Consider the following 20,184-nt stretch of genomic DNA (forward strand, 5'->3'; position numbering starts at 1 on the left):
TTGGAAACGCTTCATAAAACCATTGTTGGTAAGCACAGTTTGCAAATGATTGCATTCTGTTTTCATTCAGGTTTTACACAGCATCCCAGATTTTTTGGAAATGGGATTGTCATTACATGTCATATGATGCCAATATTTGAAGGCTAATTATATTTTATCAAATGCCTTAATGCAATAAATTGACAAACTGTCTGACACATTTCTTTTCCTTGTCTCGTGTGAGGATAGGTCATATTATCCAAATCCCAAAGTTGATCTTGTTAGTGCAAAAATCTGTTTTGTATGGGGGTGCTACAAATATGTCCAACGAAATTCATCACTTCACATTTAAAAAACAGTAAATTAAGTCTTTGAGAAATGTGAGTTTGAGTGCCACTATGGAGATAAGGACTAAGGAGTTTCCCCCCTTTTTCCTAACTTATAGAGAGAGAAGAAATGGAGAGTATGGAACTAAAAGTAATGTCCTTTTCACAGAGCACTGTCCAGATTTCTCCAGTGTGCTAAACGAGCTGTACAACAGCAACATCCACCACCAGCCACTGGGGTTTGGAATGGTTGGTGATAATCCGTAGAAAAGCTTTGAAGGCCAAAAAACACATTTCAGTAAGCTGAAATCTAAAACCTACAGTTCATAGGTGTATGTTATTTCACAAAAGAAGGTCAGTTCATTTTTCATAGCAAGCCAAAGCTGGAGTGAAAATTAAGTTTTAACCAACTTGTGACTCATTAAATGTTGCACGAACACATTAATTTGCCCCTTCTTTAGCTTTTTTGCACTGTGGTCACCTGACCATCGCATGACTACACAATTTTAACCTCTGTGATCGTCAGTAGAAACATTGGGACATGTTATGGTTATGTACCCGTGTGTCCTAGATTCCCAGATGTGTATGTACTCCACAGATGTTGTAGCAGTCGCCGGTTCGATCCCCAGGTCGGGCAGGGCCTTTCTGTGTGAAGTTTGCATGTTTTTTCCGTGCATGCGTGGGTTCTCTCTGGGCACCCCGGCTTCCTCCCACAGACCAAAAACATGCTCATTAGGTTAATTGGTGACTCTAAATTGTCCTTAGGTGTGAGTGTGAGTGTGAATGGTTGTCTGTCTCTATATGTTGCCCTGCAATCGACTGGCGACCGGATCAGGGTGTATCCCGCCTCTCGCCCCGGTTGACAGGTGGGATAGGCTCCAGCCCCCCCGCAACCCCGAAAGGGATAGTCGGTATAGAAAATGGATGGATGGATGGATGGATGGATGGATGGATGGATGTTGCAGCAGCTCATTCTGTTATCATTTATAGGGACGGGAAATCCTGACACCTAGTGGACAGATGAAACCATCGCAGCTTGCCTGATCACCAATTAAGTGTGTATGTCCAGTATACGGAGGCTCTCTGAAAGCATCAACCACAACCTACCTGGCAGTGCTGTAACACAGACATAAATACAATCAAGCACAAAGTGGGCACAGCTGATGAGCTTCTGTTTGTATCACCACAAACAAACCTCCTCCACCACACCTGATTCAAATGATCAGCTTGTTATCAAACTCTGCAGTGGCTTGATAATCAGCTACTCATTTGAATCAGGTGTGTTGGAGCAGGAAACACCTAAAACATGCAGGGCAGGGGTCCCCGAGGACTGGAATTGAGAAACACTTTTGAGGATGTGCCAGTATTGTGCATACTGGCTCACTGGAATGGCTTACTGTGACACTTAATGGCATCTGATAGAGATCAGACAAAACACTGAGATAATAAACCAGAAGACACATAAACAGAGTTGGCCTGGAGTATAGGTACCACTGCGATAGAAACAGTGATCCAGCAACAAGTGGGAAAAGAGCTGGTGTTGAAATACTGCAGGCTGATGAGCAGAAGAGAGGCAGGTGAGGAGACTGGGAGATGATGGCTGATGTCAGACAGGTGTGCGATGAGTGATGAGCAGGCATCCAGGAGCCACGAGAGAGAATAACAGGACAGGACCACATACACACACACACAAAAATACAGAGAACAACAGGGGCAGTCTATTTAACCTCCATTAACCTGAATGGGGAGTAGCTGGTCGTGGTGGTGGAGCTGAGATGGAAAGGTGTGCTCATTCAGAAACTCTCAGGCAGCTTGCTGATTGTATCATAACCATCCTTACATTCATAATGCACGAGCATGAGCGCAAAGTTAATTTCTTCAGTTATTTCCATAAATAGAGCACTTTCTGGGAAGATTCTGAGCTTGCTGATGCGTGTGACTTTTGAGTGAAAGTAGCATGGAAGAAGCTCCTATTACAGAGGACATGAGGGGGGTATTTGCCTGTTCTTACGGTCGAGTGAATGGAACCATATGAAGCGTGTTTTCAGAGTTTGTCACCCTACAGTTTTTGGCTTGCTCATCAAAGTGCATGACCCTTTCCTACTGTACAGCATTGTTTGATGAAGATGATGATTCAGCTCTGATGCCACTGCTGCAGTACATTGCAGTCAAGTCAGTTTTATTTATACAGCCCAGAATCACAAATCACAATTTGTCTCAAGGGGCTGAGAATTTCTGCAGATGCCAGGACGCTGAGTTGTACTACAAGTCTGAGGGGTACTAAGTGAACGAGACTGAGTCAGACATGGCGTTCTGCAGCCACACAGCCTGTGGTCTGTCTGTCAGATAGTCAGTAATCCAGGAGATGGTGGAAGTGTGTACCTGCATCCTGTGAAGCTTCTCACTCAGTAGCTGAGCTGGATTGTGTTGAGGGCACTTCAGAAATCAAAATCTCTGTTCAGATTTGAGTGAGCATGCAGTAACAAGTAGATTATGGAATTCTCAACTCAGCAGACAAGCAAGTCAGAGGTATCAAGTCCAAAAGAGAGTCCAGTCTTAGTACTGAGGAGCAGGCCAGAAGAGACAGGTCTGAGAAAAAAAACAAAAAACTGACTGGTAGAGACAGGTTTGAGTTGGGAAACATGGAAAACAGGGTAGATTTTTATGGAATCAGCTTGATTTCCTTTGCCTGCGTCTGTCTCCAGACCCGGCGGAGCTGAACCGATACCACCGAAATCTCTCTGGTCAAAGATTTATGGACATATTCAATCCAAGACAGGTGGGTGGACCAGGTGGATTGAGTCATAAGGCCAAACACATGCATAGCTAGGTGGTAGTGTTTGGAGGCACTGAGAAAAAAAGTACATAAACAGGGCAGTCATTGAACATACGGTAGCCACAACAGGTGAACAGGTGTTTTTTCCTCAGATATTTCCATTCATCTTCAGAAATGAAAGAAAAAAACAAACAAAAAAACCCACAAACAAACATGGTTGCTCTAGCATTTTATGAGTGAAATGATGAGGGTGTAGTGGAGTGCTCTGCTGTTGTGTAATTGTCCTGCAAAACAAAATGAAAGTTACTTCTCAACAACCGTGTACTGTCCTGTTTGAAACTAATAAAACCACATGTTGCTCTCCAGACTATGTCCTGCACATTAAATAATCTTTCATGCCTCATGAATTATGTTATTTCATTCATGACTACAAAAATATAGTAATTATATAGTCATAATTCTGATAGTGCAGTCATAACCTGTTTCTGTCAAACACAAAGGAACATTTTTATGCCCATTATAAAAGGAAAAGTACTTATTTGAGTCTAGGGCCTAATCATAGCATTATAATTGAGCATATAAAACCACATATGGCCATTTTTTGCCCACATTTTTTCCATGCAGACATCAGAAAACAATATGGAATGCTAAATAAATGTATTCTATGGCACCTTTAATAACACTTTAATAACCTGCTTGGACAGCAGGGTGTAACAAGGAAAGAAATGTCAATACAGACATCAACACAAATCAAGTTAATGAATGAAAACTGGGTTTGAATAAATATGCAAAATGCAGTACATTACCTTTTGATGTTTGAAGCACACATTTTTTAGTCTCACCCTATTAGAATCTACATTAGGGATGGCGAAAGTCTGATGTGGCATAAAGAGGACTATGTATATGTTCATTTATATGTACATTTGTACAGATTATAAAAAAATAGCAAATGCCATAAAAACACTACTGCCATAAAAGTACTGTTGCTAATATTCTTATGAGGAAACTAACTAATGACATACATTGCACTTGAGAAATACTAATGCACCTTTTTGCAGCGTTTTGCAGCCATTGTCATGAAAATCGACCAAAACTTCCCTCTCTCTGAATATACAACAGTTTTTCAATATATATTAATATATAATATTATTTATCAGTGGAACAATCTAACAGTTACATTTACTGACACTTTTTATGTTGCCACAATTGCCCATTAAAACATAAAGCATTAGCAGTTTAGTCCTCAGCAGAAGAAATTTTCACATTGAGTAGCTCTGACAGGAAGTCTGATCCCGTAAGCCATCAGTGTGTTTACTGCTACCAGAGTAACTCCAATTTATTACAAAATGATAATCAACCGATGGTTATTTGTACTTTGAGTCTCTAAACAAACATGTATCCCAGCGGGCAAACAGCTTTTGATGGAGATGTGATGCATTTTAAAACATTTTCAGAGAGAAATGAGTGAGAAAAGTCGCTGAGCAGCGCTGGCCGCGACGGTGAATGTGTGAGGTTTGGAGGCTCCCCAAACCAAAAGCAGAGAGCATCAGGGCTCTACATGAGTTCAATATGAAGAGACACACGTCTGCTATCGGCTCGCTTCACCGTCAGCCTTCAGCACTTGTCCCACATTTAGTTTTGAGTGTTTTATCGGTGAAGAGAAAACACAAGTAGGCCGACATTGAGACTGCAGCGAGGAGAGCCGGCCTGGGTTGAGTCTCCACGGTTCTCATGCTGTGTTTAAGTCCAGCCTCCTGCTCGAATTTTCTATCAGTTTAGTCTGAATCGTAAACCGTTCGGAGTAGCGAAATAGAGAGAACATGGCAGAAGTAGCACCAGCTCCAGCCGTCGCTCCGGCGAAAGCAGCGAAGAAGAAGAGTTCGACGCCAAGGAGACCCGGTACTAGCGTGAGCGAGCTCATCGTCAAAGCTGTGGCCGTATCTAAAGAGCGGAGCGGCGTGTCTGCAGCTGCCTTGAAGAAGAATCTGGCTGCCGGTGGCTACGATGTGGACAAGAACAAGTCCCGCGTCAAAACCGCCATCAAGACCCTCGTTGCCAAGGGTATTCTGGTCCAGACCAGCGGGACCGGGGCATCCGGCTCTTTCAAAATGAGCAAGAAGGCGACAGAGCCCAAAACGAAGAAGGCCGTCAAGAAAGCCGCTCCTAAGGTCAAGAAAGCTGCAGCCAAGAAATCCGCTGCGGCCAAGAAGCCCAAAGCAGTATTGGCGGGCAAGAAACCCGTAGCCGCTAAGAAGGTTCCGAAGAAGGCGGCTAAGAAACCTGCGACGCCTAAGAAAACGGTTAAGAGCCCCAAGAAGATCGCAAAGCCCAAGAGCACCAAGAAAGTGGCCAAGAAAGCTCCTGCAGCCAAGAAAAGTCCCGCAAAGAAGGCCGTCAAGCCTAAAGTCAAGAAGGCAGCACCCAAGAAGAAGTAAGCTGTTTATTCGTAAACGTCCCGACAAAAGGCTCTTTTAAGAGCCACCCACGTCTTTTCTAAAGAGTGTATTCCTGTCATTGTTGATAAACTCGCAGGCTTTGTCTCTCTCTCTTTGTCTTTGCATATGTATATACATATCTTTTTAATAATAAAAACTTAAAACCACTCATCTCGTTTGAACACTGTTATAATGCCACATGTCATACTATCTGCTTACAATAGGCGCCAATAACAAGCTCATGCTTCGATCATGGAACAAAAATATACTTAATTAATGACAAATAATATTAAGAATAATAAGGATTTGTATAGCACCTTTCACACAGGAGTCGCAGCTCAAAGTGCTTTACAGCAAAGAAATCCGATGCACCAAGTGGGTTCTTCACATAGGAGAGACAGAATGGACATAAAAACATAACAATAGAATAGAATCTAGTAGAGTAGAATAGGGATAACCGTGTTAGTCCCGATTCTTTTGTTGGAAGCCCTAAAACAAGACAGGAGAAATCTTTACTTCACAGATATGAAGTTTATTCAGGTCGCAGGTAAAGCAAGGCAGCGCTGGGCTCGAAGTGACAGGGCTCTCACAGAGTCTCAGCCAGAGCGAGCACAGACTTCCGGATGTACACGCATTTTGTCTGGGCTGGGACTTGCCCCTTACAGAGGTTGGACTTACATGCAATCTCTCATTGGCCAGTTATCTCTGACGTGAACAGGTCAACCAAAGTTCTCGTGAACTAACTGAAATATAATACAAAAGATGTGTGCGTGTTGGTTTCAAGACGTGTATCTAAAGAGACACACCTAACCTTGAAAGATATGAGAGGATTCTGTGGGCACATCTGGTGTCCGTCTTATCGAGTAGAATGTCACAGTATGGAGGAGTATTATTTGCAGGTTCACATGAGTACATAGATGATTTGCAGGTTACATATGAGGACAGAAAACTACATGAATACAAAGAAAAGGAAAATAATTCACAGTGAGTTAAATGGACAATAAATATAACAACAGGATGGACATTAAAAACAGATACAAAGTGAATGTAAACAAGATAATACATAAAGCCAGACAGCACTTTGAAAAAAATGCAGCAGTGTGTAAGATTCAGATTTGTATCAGGAAGTTGTAGCTAGTTAAAGGCTGAAGTGAAGAGATACGTTTTTAGCTTTCTTTTGAAAATATTCAGTGAGGGTTAGGGCTTCATGGATGAAGGCTGCATCCCTGATTTTCTTTGGACTGTTGCTGGAAACCTGCAGTCGACCAGCAGCAGATGATCACAGTGTTCTTGAAGGCAAATAATAAAGGAGGGAGTTAGCGATGTAGCTTGGTCTGAGTCCATGAAGGGCTTTGAGCACAAGGAGGACCTTAAAATCAATCCTGAATGTTACAGCAAGTCAGTGCAGAGCAGCTAAAAGTGGACTGGAAGCTTAGGTCTGAGTCGAGGATGACACCAAGACTAACCTCAGATTTAATCCAGAAAGTTAGTTTCCCCAAATTATTAAACATCATATCATATTGTTTTAGGACCGACTAGCAGGATTTCAGTTTTGTCCTCATTTAACTTTAAGAAATTATTGCTCATCATTCATTTATTGCCAAGAAACAGTTTGTAATGGAGTCTGTAGCTGCAGAATCATTTGGTTCAGCACAGATGTTTCGTTGTGTGTCATTTGCATAACTGTGGAAACATACATTGTGCTCTCTTGTGCTATAGACAGTCATGGCTTTAAATATATTAGTGAACTGTGAGCTCAGTTTTCCACCATTTTCTTTCAGCTGCTTGACAATTCCCTTCCTCTCACTAACACTGCTGGTTTTTTTTTTCCCTATGGGTAGATTCTGACAGTTGACCTCTTTTTTTTTTAACCTTAAGTGGAGCAACAGCATTTAACGCAGATGTTCAACATGTCATTTAAAGAACAGTCATAGCTGTGATCTCACATTACAAAACCTTTCTTGAGCCATCCCCATCAAGGAAACATCTTTGAATCAATAAATTAATTTTGGTCTTTGTCAAGATCAGTTTATCAAAAACACAGTGGTGGTCAAAAATAGGTAGTTGTACAGCAATAGTATTCTTTCCCCCCAGAAATCATACTTACACAGCAGCATCACATTTTAAAAAGAAATAATTTGCCTTATTGGCATTGCTAGGCCTTTTATGTTCAGAGATCTCATATTCACTCCGAACTGACACCCTCTGTGAGATGTGGAAACACTGCTCTTTAAATCAGGATTGGGTGGCTCTTAAAAGAGCCTTTTTTATTGTCAGCACGAGTACACGTTTACTTGGTTTTGGCGGACTTTTCAGTCTTCTTGGGCAGCAGCACAGCCTGGATGTTGGGCAGCACGCCGCCCTGAGCGATGGTGACTCCACCGAGCAGCTTGTTGAGCTCCTCGTCGTTGCGGACAGCCAGCTGCAGGTGACGGGGGATGATACGGGTCTTCTTGTTGTCACGGGCGGCGTTTCCTGCCAACTCGAGGATCTCAGCAGTCAAATACTCGAGCACAGCCGCCAGGTAGACGGGGGCGCCGGCACCCACACGCTCGGCATAGTTGCCTTTACGCAGCAGCCTGTGAACACGGCCGACTGGGAACTGCAGACCGGCACGGGAGGAGCGGGTCTTTGCCTTGGCTCTGGCCTTTCCGCCGGTTTTACCTCTTCCACTCATATTTTCAGTACTTTCTGATGACTACAGCTCAGAGAAAATGTGACGCCAGCATCCGCAACCCTTCATTATATGTCCGCGAGCGCGCGCACGATTCGCCTCAGACCAATCACAAGAGAGGCTTCCAGCAGAGGCCGAGCGCTCAGTTTGAACGGCTTTCTCGCCAATGAGCAGCTGCTATTGTGGCGGTAGGTCGCTCCTCCAGGCGGTGCTGAACTCCAACAGGAGCCCTTCACCAATCAGGAGGCGAGGGTCTGAAGCAACGTCATCATTCCGCAGCCGGTCCCGCACTTAAAGAGCAGCGCGTTTCCTCTACTCACTACATTTCTCCTGATTGTTAAGAGAAAGACGAAACCATGGCAAGAACTAAGCAGACAGCTCGTAAGTCTACTGGAGGCAAAGCCCCCAGGAAGCAGCTGGCCACCAAGGCAGCCCGTAAGAGCGCCCCGGCCACCGGCGGTGTCAAGAAGCCTCACCGTTACAGGCCCGGTACCGTGGCTCTCAGAGAGATCCGTCGCTACCAGAAATCCACCGAGCTGCTCATCCGCAAACTGCCTTTCCAGCGCCTGGTCAGAGAAATCGCTCAGGATTTCAAGACTGACTTGCGTTTCCAGAGCTCCGCCGTCATGGCTCTGCAGGAGGCCAGCGAGGCCTATCTGGTCGGTCTCTTCGAGGACACCAACCTGTGCGCCATCCACGCCAAGAGAGTCACCATCATGCCCAAAGACATCCAGCTGGCCCGCCGCATCCGCGGAGAGCGCGCTTAAACTGTCTCACGCTTTTTGACCAGCCACAACAACAACGGCTCTTTTAAGAGCCACCTCACTTTTCTTTAAAGAGCTTTATCTTGTTGCTCATTGTAATTGATGTGCTAGCAATAATATTTTACATTTCTTTCATAATTTTGATTATTCATGGTATCAATTATATACTATTACATACTAAATGTTCTTTTGTCTTAGTTTTGTTCTCATCCTTATTCTTTATATATGACTGAATAATGAGTTGGGTAGTTCAACTATAACTTAACTATATATATTACTAACTATACACATATAAAGAATGACTAGGCAATGAAACATCTACAATGCATCTATGTTGATAGTGACAGTGAGTGGTGAATGTCATGTTTAAAAACTGCTTTAATGCAGTCAATAGATGTGTTACTGATGCTGTATGACTGCTCACAGAGGATGTTATAGACACCAAATTCTGTTCCTTATTGGATGTCAATGTATGTGAACATATCTGCGTAAACGTAATCTTAACATAATAAATGAGGAAAACACTGTGCCTACAAGGAAGGTACAGTGTTTCCCAAACAACAAACCCTGGGTGTCCCCAGAACTGAAAGCCTTATTGAACAAGAAGTGGGTCTTAGATCAAGGAACAAAGATGAACTGAGGAGGGTGCAGAGGACAGCTACAAGAGGGAGGAGCACCTTCAGGGGAACCACGCCAGAGAGGTTTGAAGGTCACAGATGAACTGAACCTGTTTCTCTTCAGGTTTGATTCTACCCCCGTTCCTTCCCCCACCCACCTGAGACCTGTTGAGCTACCTCTCCACACCCTCTTCACACCACTTAAGCCCCCCCGCTCCACATTCCACATCACAGACTACATTCACCTCCCCTGACATCACTGTACAGGAGCCACCTCAAGCCTCTCCATAACAGCTGACCAGGTGAGGATGGAGCTCAGGAGGATGAAGGCGAGGAAGGCTACAGGCTCCAGACTGCTCAGGGCCTACTGTGTGTCGGATGTGGTAGTTTGCAGCATGGGGGCTCCACAGGGGACAGTGCTCTCTGATTTCAGGTGATCAGACTTAAGACACAACATACATACAACAACATAAACGCCGGCAAGATGAAGGAGATGGTGACTGATTTCCGAGGAAAGGTTATCACAGACTACACCGGTGAACATCCGGGGCTTGGACATTGAGATCGTGGTGGATTACAAATACCTCGGTGTTCACCTCAACAACAGACTGGACTGGAGAAACAACATGCCCTGTACAGGAGGGACCAAAGTCGTCTGCACCTGCTAAAAAGACTGAGGTCCTTTGGAGTATGTAGGACACTTGTACATAAACCCACTTTTGCAACACTGTTATCAATGCTAATATATGATCACAACACTATTTATTATCCATATTGGAAACAGTATTTTATAAACTGTATACATTGTGCATATACATAGATCTAGTATTTCTCAAGTGCAATAAAACATTTACATAAGTAGTCTTCTTATTAGAATATTGGCCATAGCACTTTTCATGGCAATAGGATTTTTATAGCATTTAGTATTTTTATAATTGTACAAATGTACATATACATATTTTTTCTATTCTGTATCCTGTATGCTTTTACCAAAATACAACATAATAAAGGAGAACTGAGCTGCAAAAGCTCTGGTTTATGCTACTACTACTACTACTACTACTACTAAACCTGAGGCAATTACACAAACAAACAAACAAACAAACAAACCCCATAAAGATAAAAGTACAGTCGCAGGAGAGCATAGAGAAAAATGAAATTAAAAATCCACTTTGACATCAACATGTCACTGTTTTTAGTCCACAGCCAAACTAGTGACTCTGAAGATGTCATGTAGACCTTTTTCACAGTGTATATTGTCAGGAAAACAGTCTACAATGGTTGGTCAAACTAAGGTCTTTGGCCTGAAGTAGTGCTCAGAGCATTACTGCTGTGCTTTCACCACTTATAGAATGTATTGTTTATTGTTGGTATGTGTAGACTGTTCATAAAATTAAACAACAAAATGTACTACCTAAAACTACATCATTTCATCTGTACAATCTCTAGATTTCTGTTTCTAGAAGGCATTAACAATTTTCAAATAGAGACAATGATAAGGGACAATTTTCACTCTGGCTGCTAAAGGTTGAGGAGGGCCCACGAAGCACCGCCCGGTGAAACTCGCGTCACAGGTTCTCTTTGACGTCCGCAAACAATCTATAAATAAGGACAGTCTGCCTCGCAACAGCAGACTACGGTCACTTCAAAACCAGAAACAAGTAAGAGAATGAGCGGCAGAGGAAAGGGAGGCAAAGGACTCGGTAAAGGAGGCGCCAAGCGTCACCGCAAAGTTCTCCGTGATAACATCCAGGGCATCACCAAACCCGCCATCCGCCGTCTGGCTCGCCGTGGCGGTGTGAAGCGTATCTCTGGTCTCATTTACGAGGAGACTCGTGGTGTGTTGAAGGTTTTCCTGGAGAACGTCATCCGTGATGCAGTCACTTACACCGAGCACGCCAAGAGGAAGACTGTTACCGCCATGGATGTGGTCTATGCTCTGAAGAGGCAGGGTCGCACTCTGTACGGCTTCGGCGGTTAAACCTCGTTTGACGTGTAACTGAAATTCAAAGGCTCTTTTAAGAGCCGCTCAATCTACATGAAGAGAGTGTTCTGTTACAGTGATTGGAAATAAGGTAAAGCTGAACTAAAATAAACTGACGATTTGGTGTAAGGGACATCAGATAACCACAACACAAGCAGCTGTTTATGGATGGATTATAAATGATTTCTCTTACTAAAATTACGTGAGAAGAATTTCGTGATAAAATATGATTGTTGAAAAGGTAACTATTATTGGCCTGACTGGATGTTGTGATTGCTCCAGAGCTTTGCTTCATTTAGAGAAAGAACCTCATACCATCATACCTGCAGTTGCTGACTGTAATGGTTGCACATGCAGAAGATACAGTACCTTGGTGCATCCATATTACTCTGTGTATACTGTTATACTGTATTTATCTTAGCATATTCAAATATACCCCTTCCCATCATTTCTATATTTCTGGATAAATGTATATATTATTCTGCACTTAACTGCTTCTTAGACTTCTGATTAGATGCCATACTGCACTTCAGTGTACCTGTACTTGGTTCTATGACAATAAAATTGAATCTACTCAATGTGTGAAAGGAGATATAATGTAATAAGATGCATTTCAAAGCTACATTTTGACTGAGCAGTTCCTTCTGTAGTAAAGCAGGATGCTGCTTTGTGATTGGCTACAGCTGTGACTCACCTGTCCCAGGTTGGAGCTTCCTGTCCTCTTGAGAGTGTTGCGCGGTAGCTGTCTGAGGTGCTGAACTGACACTCACAGCTTGAACTCGTTGCACCAGCTGTTTTTGGACTTAAACTGGTTGAAACATGTTTATGAAGATTTATACATAGTCAAATGAATGGGTGCAAAAATGACGACTTGATTGATGTTGAATTATCGAATTTGGCATTGCTGGATCAGCTTTTGTAACTGAATTGTTGAGACAACATGTTACATTGTGCAAGTATGAATTTTCAAAATATGATCAGACTACCAGGCAGACTAACCGAAGAATAAAAACAGTAACGCACGGTAATTTATCAGTTTCTTATTAAAAGCACTTAATGTTAATTCAGCACAGTACTGTGGGTGTAGAAAGATGTAGTGTAAGGGCACGATAATACAGAATTTATCTTTGGCTTTTTGAAAGTGCCATTTGTTATTTTTAAAAATACACTACCATTGCACTTTACACCATGCTGCTGTCCCCTCTTTGGCCAAATCCGATGAAACTGCACTGCAACAACTGAGGACTGATTTAAGACTTTTTAGAGGAACTTTACCTGTAAGAAATTATTCATACACATGGATTTTTATTTTTATTTTTATTTTTTTTGAGAAAAATAGCTTTTTCTTGACCTATTATGTGTCTGTATTGCTTGAGTTGGTTTGTGCTGGTGTTTAATGGAGCCCCTTTAGAGGCACAGCGAGCATTTTTTTTTTTACTTTGCTGACTCGCTCCGCAACTCGTTCATAATTAGCTGGCAGCCCAACAGACATCATCAGAGGATACAAAGAGCATTTTGTTCCATTGCCAGAGACTACATCTCATACAGACACCCAGGATATGAGCTCAGCCAGATGCAACTGCACTGGTCACACAAGGCCCCTCAGCATCTCATCACAAACCATAGTTTTGGTTGTTGTGATGATTTGGGATCTGTGATTAAGTTTCACAGACTAGTTTTATGATCATAAAGGTTTATGTGAAAAAACAAAAACTGAGAAAGTTGTATCCTTAAGGTTAAAGTAATCATGACAAAATGCTCAACGTGTTCTCATGTGATGTTAATTACAGACAATATATTTTAAAGAAAGGGAGCTGTGCTGTGATTAATCACAGATTTCTCTACATATGATCATATCATTATTGTTCTTGAAAGTGCACTTGAGGGTAATTTAAGGGACTGGTACTTTATTGAAAACAAGACTCAGATTATCAACAATCATGAGAGGCCAAAGACCCATCAGCCTGCCTGTTTCTTACAGGCGACATGTTTCCTCTAATTCATGCTGTTGTTCAGTAGGTGGCGCTAATGTACCAAAGAGTTAATCATCAACCATCATGAATGACCAAAGAAGAAGAAAAGACCCTCCCCTGTTTTCTAACACGTCCTCGGACAAGACTTAAATTCCTGGGTGTACAACTGCGTGAACATATTGGGTATCTGACATCCAAACAGCAACAATGAGCGGCAGAGGAAAGGGAGGTAAAGGACTCGGCAAAGGAGGCGCCAAGCGTCATCGCAAAGTTCTCCGTGATAACATCCAGGGAATCACCAAACCAGCTATCCGCCGTCTGGCTCGCCGTGGCGGTGTGAAGCGTATCTCTGGTCTTATTTACGAGGAGACTCGTGGTGTGTTGAAGGTTTTCCTGGAGAACGTCATCCGTGATGCCGTCACCTACACCGAGCACGCCAAGAGGAAGACTGTTACCGCCATGGATGTGGTCTATGCTTTGAAGAGGCAGGGTCGCACTCTGTACGGCTTCGGCGGTTAAGCTATTTGTTAACGATGCTATAAATTCAAAGGCCCTTTTAAGGGCCACACACCTTTTACACAAAGAGTATGATTGCTTGAGTTGCTTGTCTGTCTAGATCATAGACAAATGCGCAGTAGTGATTATCAATGCCGGCTCCTCAATTACTTTCTGTGCTAAAATAATTATCTAAGTCGGGTGTTAGTAAGTGTCCTACGGTCACGGTCACTTCTTACTATTCCAGCATTATTGTCTGTGTCGCGGCTTTGTCTCTGTGTCACCCCCTCGGCACAAAGACACATCGCTACACAGGAAGAATCCCCCTGTCTCTCCCCCCGCTGCAGTGGTAGCGCTGCTCAGTGACTGCTGCGAGGCAGTTCCTAGTGGGTTAAAGACCTAGAAAAATAAGGGGGCTAATGTCCCCTGTTGGCTGGCGGTATGTTGCTGCTGCTGCAGATATTCTCTGAAGAGCTCCATCAGCTGCTCTGTTTTTCATTGAAAGCCAGCTTTTTGGCTGGTGGATTGTGAGAGAATACGTTCTATTCTATTCTGTGGAACTCTGTCCATGGATGCAGAGAGAAGCCACTAACTCTGCCACTGCATCCCTGGACCCCAGGATCTGTAGCATATGAACGGTTGAGTTCCACCTTGTATTACGCTCGTGTCTGAGCCTCGGCTCAGGCATGCCCATCTGTCGTTGGATAGATTTGAGCTTCTCTGTGGCTGTTGTGCTCCTGTGGAAGAATTCCACTATCGCCTTCACTTTGTCCACAGTGGGCTTCATCACCTTCAGAGCATCTCTTACAAACATGTTGTGTTTGAAAGACATTGATTTTAATTGCCTTAGTTATGTTAGCTGCATTGTCACTAACACAGCAAGCCACTTTGTTTTCCATGTCCCACTCTTACCTTTTACTTTGAGCAGCTCCTCTGCCAAGTTCTCAGAAGTGTCTTTTCACTGAAGTCAAAACAATCCTGGATGTGGTAGACTTCATATTTTCTCCAGAGTATCTAATTTGATAATTGAGAGACAAGGGCTGTCAGACTGGAGAGAGGCAAGCTGGCAGCTATTAGGACAGTGTGGAATATGTGGGTCACAGGGGATTAAAGGCTAGTGGCATTCAGAGGTCGCTGCCCATCTAGGCAACATATGCCTTCCAAACCAACTAAATACGGCATAAAAATCTGGCCAGCATGTGATGCAAACCCCAGCTATGCATTGAACATGCAGGTTTACACTGGAAAGCTGGTTGGAAGAGCCCCAGAAAAGAACCAGGGTACAAGGGTTGGGCTTGATATGGCACATGGGTGTGGTGTATTGGAGCAAAGACTCCAAGCCACATGGACCAAAAATCAAAGTTTCAGCTGTGTTCAATTGTTCAGAAAAATCTTCTTGATGTTGTTCAGTAAAAATCAGCACGAGTCAGGATTCTGGGTAGCAAAGACTTTAATGCCGGCAAGAAAGGAGAACAGGTTCAAATATGCACAGAAGGCACATCAGAAGTGTTCTGACCCACAATGGTCTGTGTTCTGTTTTATATTTAGTTTGGTACTGGTTTTCCACACCTCTGGGACATCCCCCTGGCGCTTTCTAAAGTCTTTTTGGCAGCTCTTATCTCTTGTTCCCCCTCCCCCCTACTTTCCCAGTGTAATGCTTAGTCAGCACAAGGTCATCCTGAGGGCATGCCTTTTTTCCTTTCTCTTTGTCCTTCCAGATTATACCATTATGTTCCTACCTTGGGTTATGTTATTTTAAAAAAAATCCAGATGCCATTATTTCTTAGCTGTTGCTTATGCCATTTTTTTTTTTAAAAGAATGATGAAAGAATAATAGAGAATAATATTGTCATTAAGTGCACTTTAGGATCATATCAAGACCATGGTGAGGTTATAAGGACAACCAGTTCATGATAGTCATAGTGACACATGATTATGAGTTGCAAAAGAATACATGATTAAAGGCTACTGTGAGATTACTAAGGTAAAGTTCACAATACAGTCATAGAAAGACACCTGGTTATGAGTCATAGGAAAGTCCCTGAAAACCCCTGATCACGAGTGCTTATGATCCTAATGTGCTTCCTCATCTCAACATGCAGCACAGCACAAATATCGTTACATGACTTTTCCTTCAGCAAATCTCATATCTGTGTTAGAAAAATTATACTACAGGGGCACAACATAACCTGTGACAATTTTTTCACAAGCGGCAACTTGGGTGAGGAGCTTCTAAAGAGGACGCTCACGATGGTCAGAACAGTCCAAAAGAACAGGGCTGAACTCCCTGCTCAGCTGCTGGTAACCAAGAACAGGACAGTCAGCGGGTCAATTTGACCTTGAACAGAAGAGGTGTCTCGTGTTAATTTGTCAACATCACCCCATAAAAAGAAAAGGTTTCAAAATGTAAAATAAATAATAATCAATGTCATGTAAAACTATTGTATTTTATATGTAGGTCTTTCAAATGTACGTTAAAAAAGTTTTAACATGTATTTTTTTTTTTTTTTTTTATGAAAAACAAGTGAATTTTTGGGGGGATTTTTTTGTTTTCTGACACTTTTGGATAATTAAACATGCTCCAGGTCAAGTTGACCAAGGAACATCATTGCTGTTCCTGAGAAACGAACATAACAGGAAGGTTAAGCTGCTCTGTCACGCCCACTCTTTGACAGACTGTCATTGTTTCTGTGCAAGGCGGTTTCATATGGACTGCTCGCCCGTTGCTTAACCTGTCTGTTTCTGCCCACGCCTGTTCTCCTGTACCCCGACAAATATCTCAGCCTTTTGTCACAGACCACAAGTCTTGCCTTACCCTGGATATTTGTTTGCCTGAGATAGTTTGGTGTTTGCCACACCAAACACTGAAAGAGAATTAGACTTAGTATTCAGCAGGTCCCAAATCTTTGCCTGTCTGTGACTGCCTGGTGTCTGATTCACTGTGCATTAAGAGAGACTCTGTATTGTTGCTACTCATCTGGACCTGCCAAGTCTGAGATTAAAGTCAGTACAAGCTTTATCTGAGTTGTGTTGGTTCTGCACTTGGGCCCAAAACACGCATTGTGACAACTAAGGATATCTCAGTGCATCATTGGATCATTTGGAGAAATATTGCTGGAATTCTGTGATTAAGTTTTGATACACAATTTATGCTGGTGTGGGGGAAATGCATCTGTGGAACATGGATGAGAGCATAACTCGCAAATCTGTTGCAGTGGATTTTTTAAAAGCACTCAGCACACTGTCACTGTCCAAGGTGCTGATCCAGCGCTGTGCGGGGGCACTGCCACACAGTATTTACATTTCCTCTTAGTTGTCTCTGCAGACAAAGCTCTGATGCTGCCACAATCTCACTTCATCTCATTTCACCACAGGCTGACACATAATTAACATGTGTAACAAAGGGAAGTAAACTGTGTATACCCTTTCACCTCAGTATGTCAATCAAATGCACACAATATGTGCTACAGGTCCAATGTTAATATATTATGAAAAAGGATATAAGACGCTTGTTAGAGCCATTTGTGCACTACAGACAACTTGATAAAAAGTTTTTGTGTTATTTGAACTGATTAGAATCAGGAAACATTAAAACAGTCCTATGGTTTTATTATAAATGTTTATTTGTAGCTGATAATTACTGCAGCTCTCCTATTGGATGAGACATGTAACGTGATGCGCACGTGGTTAGTGCAGCTATGGAAGCTGGAGAGTATAAAGTAGTTTTTGTGTTTACACCTTGCTTACACGAGTTTTTGTTTATTTTATTGCACAGTATTCTTGTTTTGTAATGCTAAAACTCCCAGTGAACTCTTCAGAAGGAAGATCAAGGACTGTGACGTGTTATTCTGGAAGCACGCGTCAACTACATGCTCGAGTACGTCATCTCACAGGGCTTTCAGTATTTAGACGGAGCCGCACTAACAACGCTAGTTATTGCTTTGCTATAAGATGTCACTGTGAATAATGTATTGGCATAGCTTTCTGACCAACATCAGGCTGAGATTCGTCTTGTTGCAGTCTTTGATTTTCACTCGTTGGCTCAGTGTAGTATGTGTAACAACGGGAAAATGTGTTTCAGAACCTAATGTTAACTATCCCCTTTCACATCAGTGCCTTTTTAAAATCATCTGCCCTTTGTGTGTGCGCGCGCCCTTTTTCAGTTACTATTATTCAATTATTATATCATTTTACACTGCTTCCCTCAGTCATGCTCAACACTATAGAGCCAGAGAAGTAATGTGCACTAAAATCTACACACTGATCCACTGACACAACAGGTCCAATGTAGGCTTTTGCATATCTATACAATTTCCATAATCAACTCTAAGAGTAATGCTGCTGGAGGTGATTTTAACCAAACTGGTTTTACAAATAACAAACAAACAAACAAACAAACAAACTAATAGCAGAATCCAACGTCGAAATTTGCTCACTATATAGCAATAGCAGATTAAATATTGAAGCAATGATAAATGTGCCAATAAATGGACATTTAAGGAAGTCTTAGATTTGTAATTCTCATTCATATTTTATTATACATTAATACATTTCTAGAATTAAAACAGTCATGTGCAGAGGAAATGTTAGTTACGGTGAATACGAAGTCTGGCCCCACCAGCCTCGGTCGTCATCAGTGTGTTTGCTGTTACCAGAATAACTTCACTTTATAACAAAATGATCATCAACAGATGGCTATTTGTACTTTGAGTCTCTAAACAAACATGTATCCCAGCGGGGAAACAGCTTTCGATGAAGATGTGATGCATTTTAAAACATTTTTGGAGAGAAATGAGTGAGAAAAGTCGCTGAGCAGCGCTGGCCGCGACGGTGAATGTGTGAGGTTTGGAGGCTCCCCAAACCAAAAGCAGAGAGCATCAGAGCTCTACATGAGTTCGATATGAAGAGACACGAGTCTGCTATCGGCTGGCTTCACCGTCAGCCTTCAGCATTTGTCCCACATTTAGTTTTGAGTGTTTTATCGGTGAAGAGAAAACACAAGTAGGCCGACATTGAGACTGCAGCGAGCAGAGCCGGCCTGGGTTGAGTCTCCACGGTTCTCATGCTGTGTTTAAGTCCAGCCTCCTGCTCGGATTTTCCATCAGTTCAGTCTGACTTGTTAACTGTTAAGAGTAGGACTACAGAGAGAAAATGGCAGAAGTAGCACCAGCCCCAGCCGTCGCTCCGGCGAAAGCAGCGAAGAAGAAGACTGCTAAGCCGCAGAGAAGCGGCCCTAGTGTGAGTGAACTTATTGTCAAAGCTGTGGCTGCATCCAAGGAGCGGAGCGGCGTGTCTGCAGCTGCCTTGAAGAAGAATCTGGCTGCCGGTGGATACGATGTGGACAAGAACAAGTCCCGTATCAAAACCGCCATCAAGACCCTCGTGGCCAAGGGTATTCTGGTCCAGACCAAAGGGACCGGGGCATCCGGCTCTTTCAAAATGAGCAAGAAGGCGTCCGAGCCTAAAGCTAAGAAGCCTGTCAAGAAAGCCGCTCCTAAGGTCAAGAAAGCAGCAGCTAAGAAAACTCCCGCGGCCAAGAAGCCCAAAGCAGCAGCGGCAGCCAAGAAGCCGGCAGCCGCTAAGAAGTCACCCAAGAAAGTCAAGGCGGCGAAGAAGCCCACAGCGGCCAAGAAAGCAGCCAAGAGCCCCAAGAAGGCCTCAAAGCCCAAGACCCCCAAGAAAGCGGCCAAGAAGGCTCCTGCAGCCAAGAAAAGTCCCGCAAAGAAGGCCGCCAAGCCCAAAGTCAAGAAAGCAGCACCCAAGAAGTAAGCTGTCGATTCCCCCCCCAACAAAGGCTCTTTTAAGAGCCTCCCACATCTTCTCTAAAGAGCATATTCCTGTTCAATGGAGGTGATGCCTAAAGCACGTACTGATACATAAATTTTGTATATTTATATGACTGCTGTGTGGCAGTTCTAGCGAATGAAGAAAACCCTCAACTGACAAGCCACCCTTGAATATGCAGAGGCCAACAAAATATTTTTATTGAACTTTATCTATTGAACTTGCTTTCACGCTGGAAACAAACTTTATGTCAAAAATACTGCGTTTAACATAAATATAACAACGAACGGCATATTATTAGCACTCATTAACAGTTACTAACGCAATTAATTTGATTTTTTTTTCTTCTCTGGTTGTGAATTACTGTACTTAACAAA

At 42.9% G+C, this 20,184-nt stretch overlaps 4 protein-coding genes and 2 pseudogenes across 4 annotated transcripts; 5 read left to right on the forward strand and 1 right to left on the reverse strand.

Annotated features, from left to right (window-relative positions):
* The first annotated feature begins 4,867 nt into the window (after positions 1–4,867).
* Positions 4,868–5,635, forward strand: LOC143319555 (histone H1 pseudogene; annotated as a pseudogene).
* A 2,171-nt stretch (positions 5,636–7,806) lies between these two features.
* On the reverse strand, positions 7,807–8,193 carry LOC143319490 (histone H2A-like). Its single transcript, XM_076728514.1, has one exon. The coding sequence runs from the start codon at positions 8,191–8,193 to the stop codon at positions 7,807–7,809; it is 387 nt and encodes a 128-aa protein (XP_076584629.1).
* Positions 8,194–8,545: 352 nt separating this feature from the next.
* LOC143319791 (histone H3) lies at positions 8,546–8,975 on the forward strand. The gene has a single exon (XM_076729006.1). It carries the CDS (start codon positions 8,547–8,549, stop codon positions 8,955–8,957), a length of 411 nt encoding a protein of 136 aa, XP_076585121.1. The 5' UTR covers position 8,546; the 3' UTR covers positions 8,958–8,975.
* A 2,257-nt stretch (positions 8,976–11,232) lies between these two features.
* On the forward strand, positions 11,233–12,454 carry LOC143319804 (histone H4). The gene has a single exon (XM_076729023.1). The coding sequence runs from the start codon at positions 11,241–11,243 to the stop codon at positions 11,550–11,552; it is 312 nt and encodes a 103-aa protein (XP_076585138.1). The 5' UTR covers positions 11,233–11,240; the 3' UTR covers positions 11,553–12,454.
* Positions 12,455–13,721: 1,267 nt separating this feature from the next.
* Positions 13,722–14,089, forward strand: LOC143319896 (histone H4). The gene has a single exon (XM_076729156.1). The coding sequence runs from the start codon at positions 13,736–13,738 to the stop codon at positions 14,045–14,047; it is 312 nt and encodes a 103-aa protein (XP_076585271.1). The 5' UTR covers positions 13,722–13,735; the 3' UTR covers positions 14,048–14,089.
* A 5,085-nt stretch (positions 14,090–19,174) lies between these two features.
* LOC143319137 (histone H1 pseudogene) lies at positions 19,175–19,798 on the forward strand (annotated as a pseudogene).
* Positions 19,799–20,184: the final 386 nt, after the last annotated feature.

The sequence above is a fragment of the Chaetodon auriga genome, chromosome 4 (assembly GCF_051107435.1).
Source record: "Chaetodon auriga isolate fChaAug3 chromosome 4, fChaAug3.hap1, whole genome shotgun sequence".
Taxonomy (NCBI): Eukaryota; Metazoa; Chordata; class Actinopteri; order Chaetodontiformes; family Chaetodontidae; genus Chaetodon; species Chaetodon auriga.

What these genes read in the sequence shown, in the direction of transcription:
- LOC143319896 (XM_076729156.1), top strand. Translation starts at nt 13,736, where the DNA reads ATGAGCGGCAGAGGAAAGGGAGGTAAAGGACTCGGCAAAGGAGGCGCC.
- LOC143319791 (XM_076729006.1), top strand. Translation starts at nt 8,547, where the DNA reads ATGGCAAGAACTAAGCAGACAGCTCGTAAGTCTACTGGAGGCAAAGCC.
- LOC143319804 (XM_076729023.1), top strand. Translation starts at nt 11,241, where the DNA reads ATGAGCGGCAGAGGAAAGGGAGGCAAAGGACTCGGTAAAGGAGGCGCC.
- LOC143319490 (XM_076728514.1), bottom strand. Translation starts at nt 8,193, where the DNA reads ATGAGTGGAAGAGGTAAAACCGGCGGAAAGGCCAGAGCCAAGGCAAAG.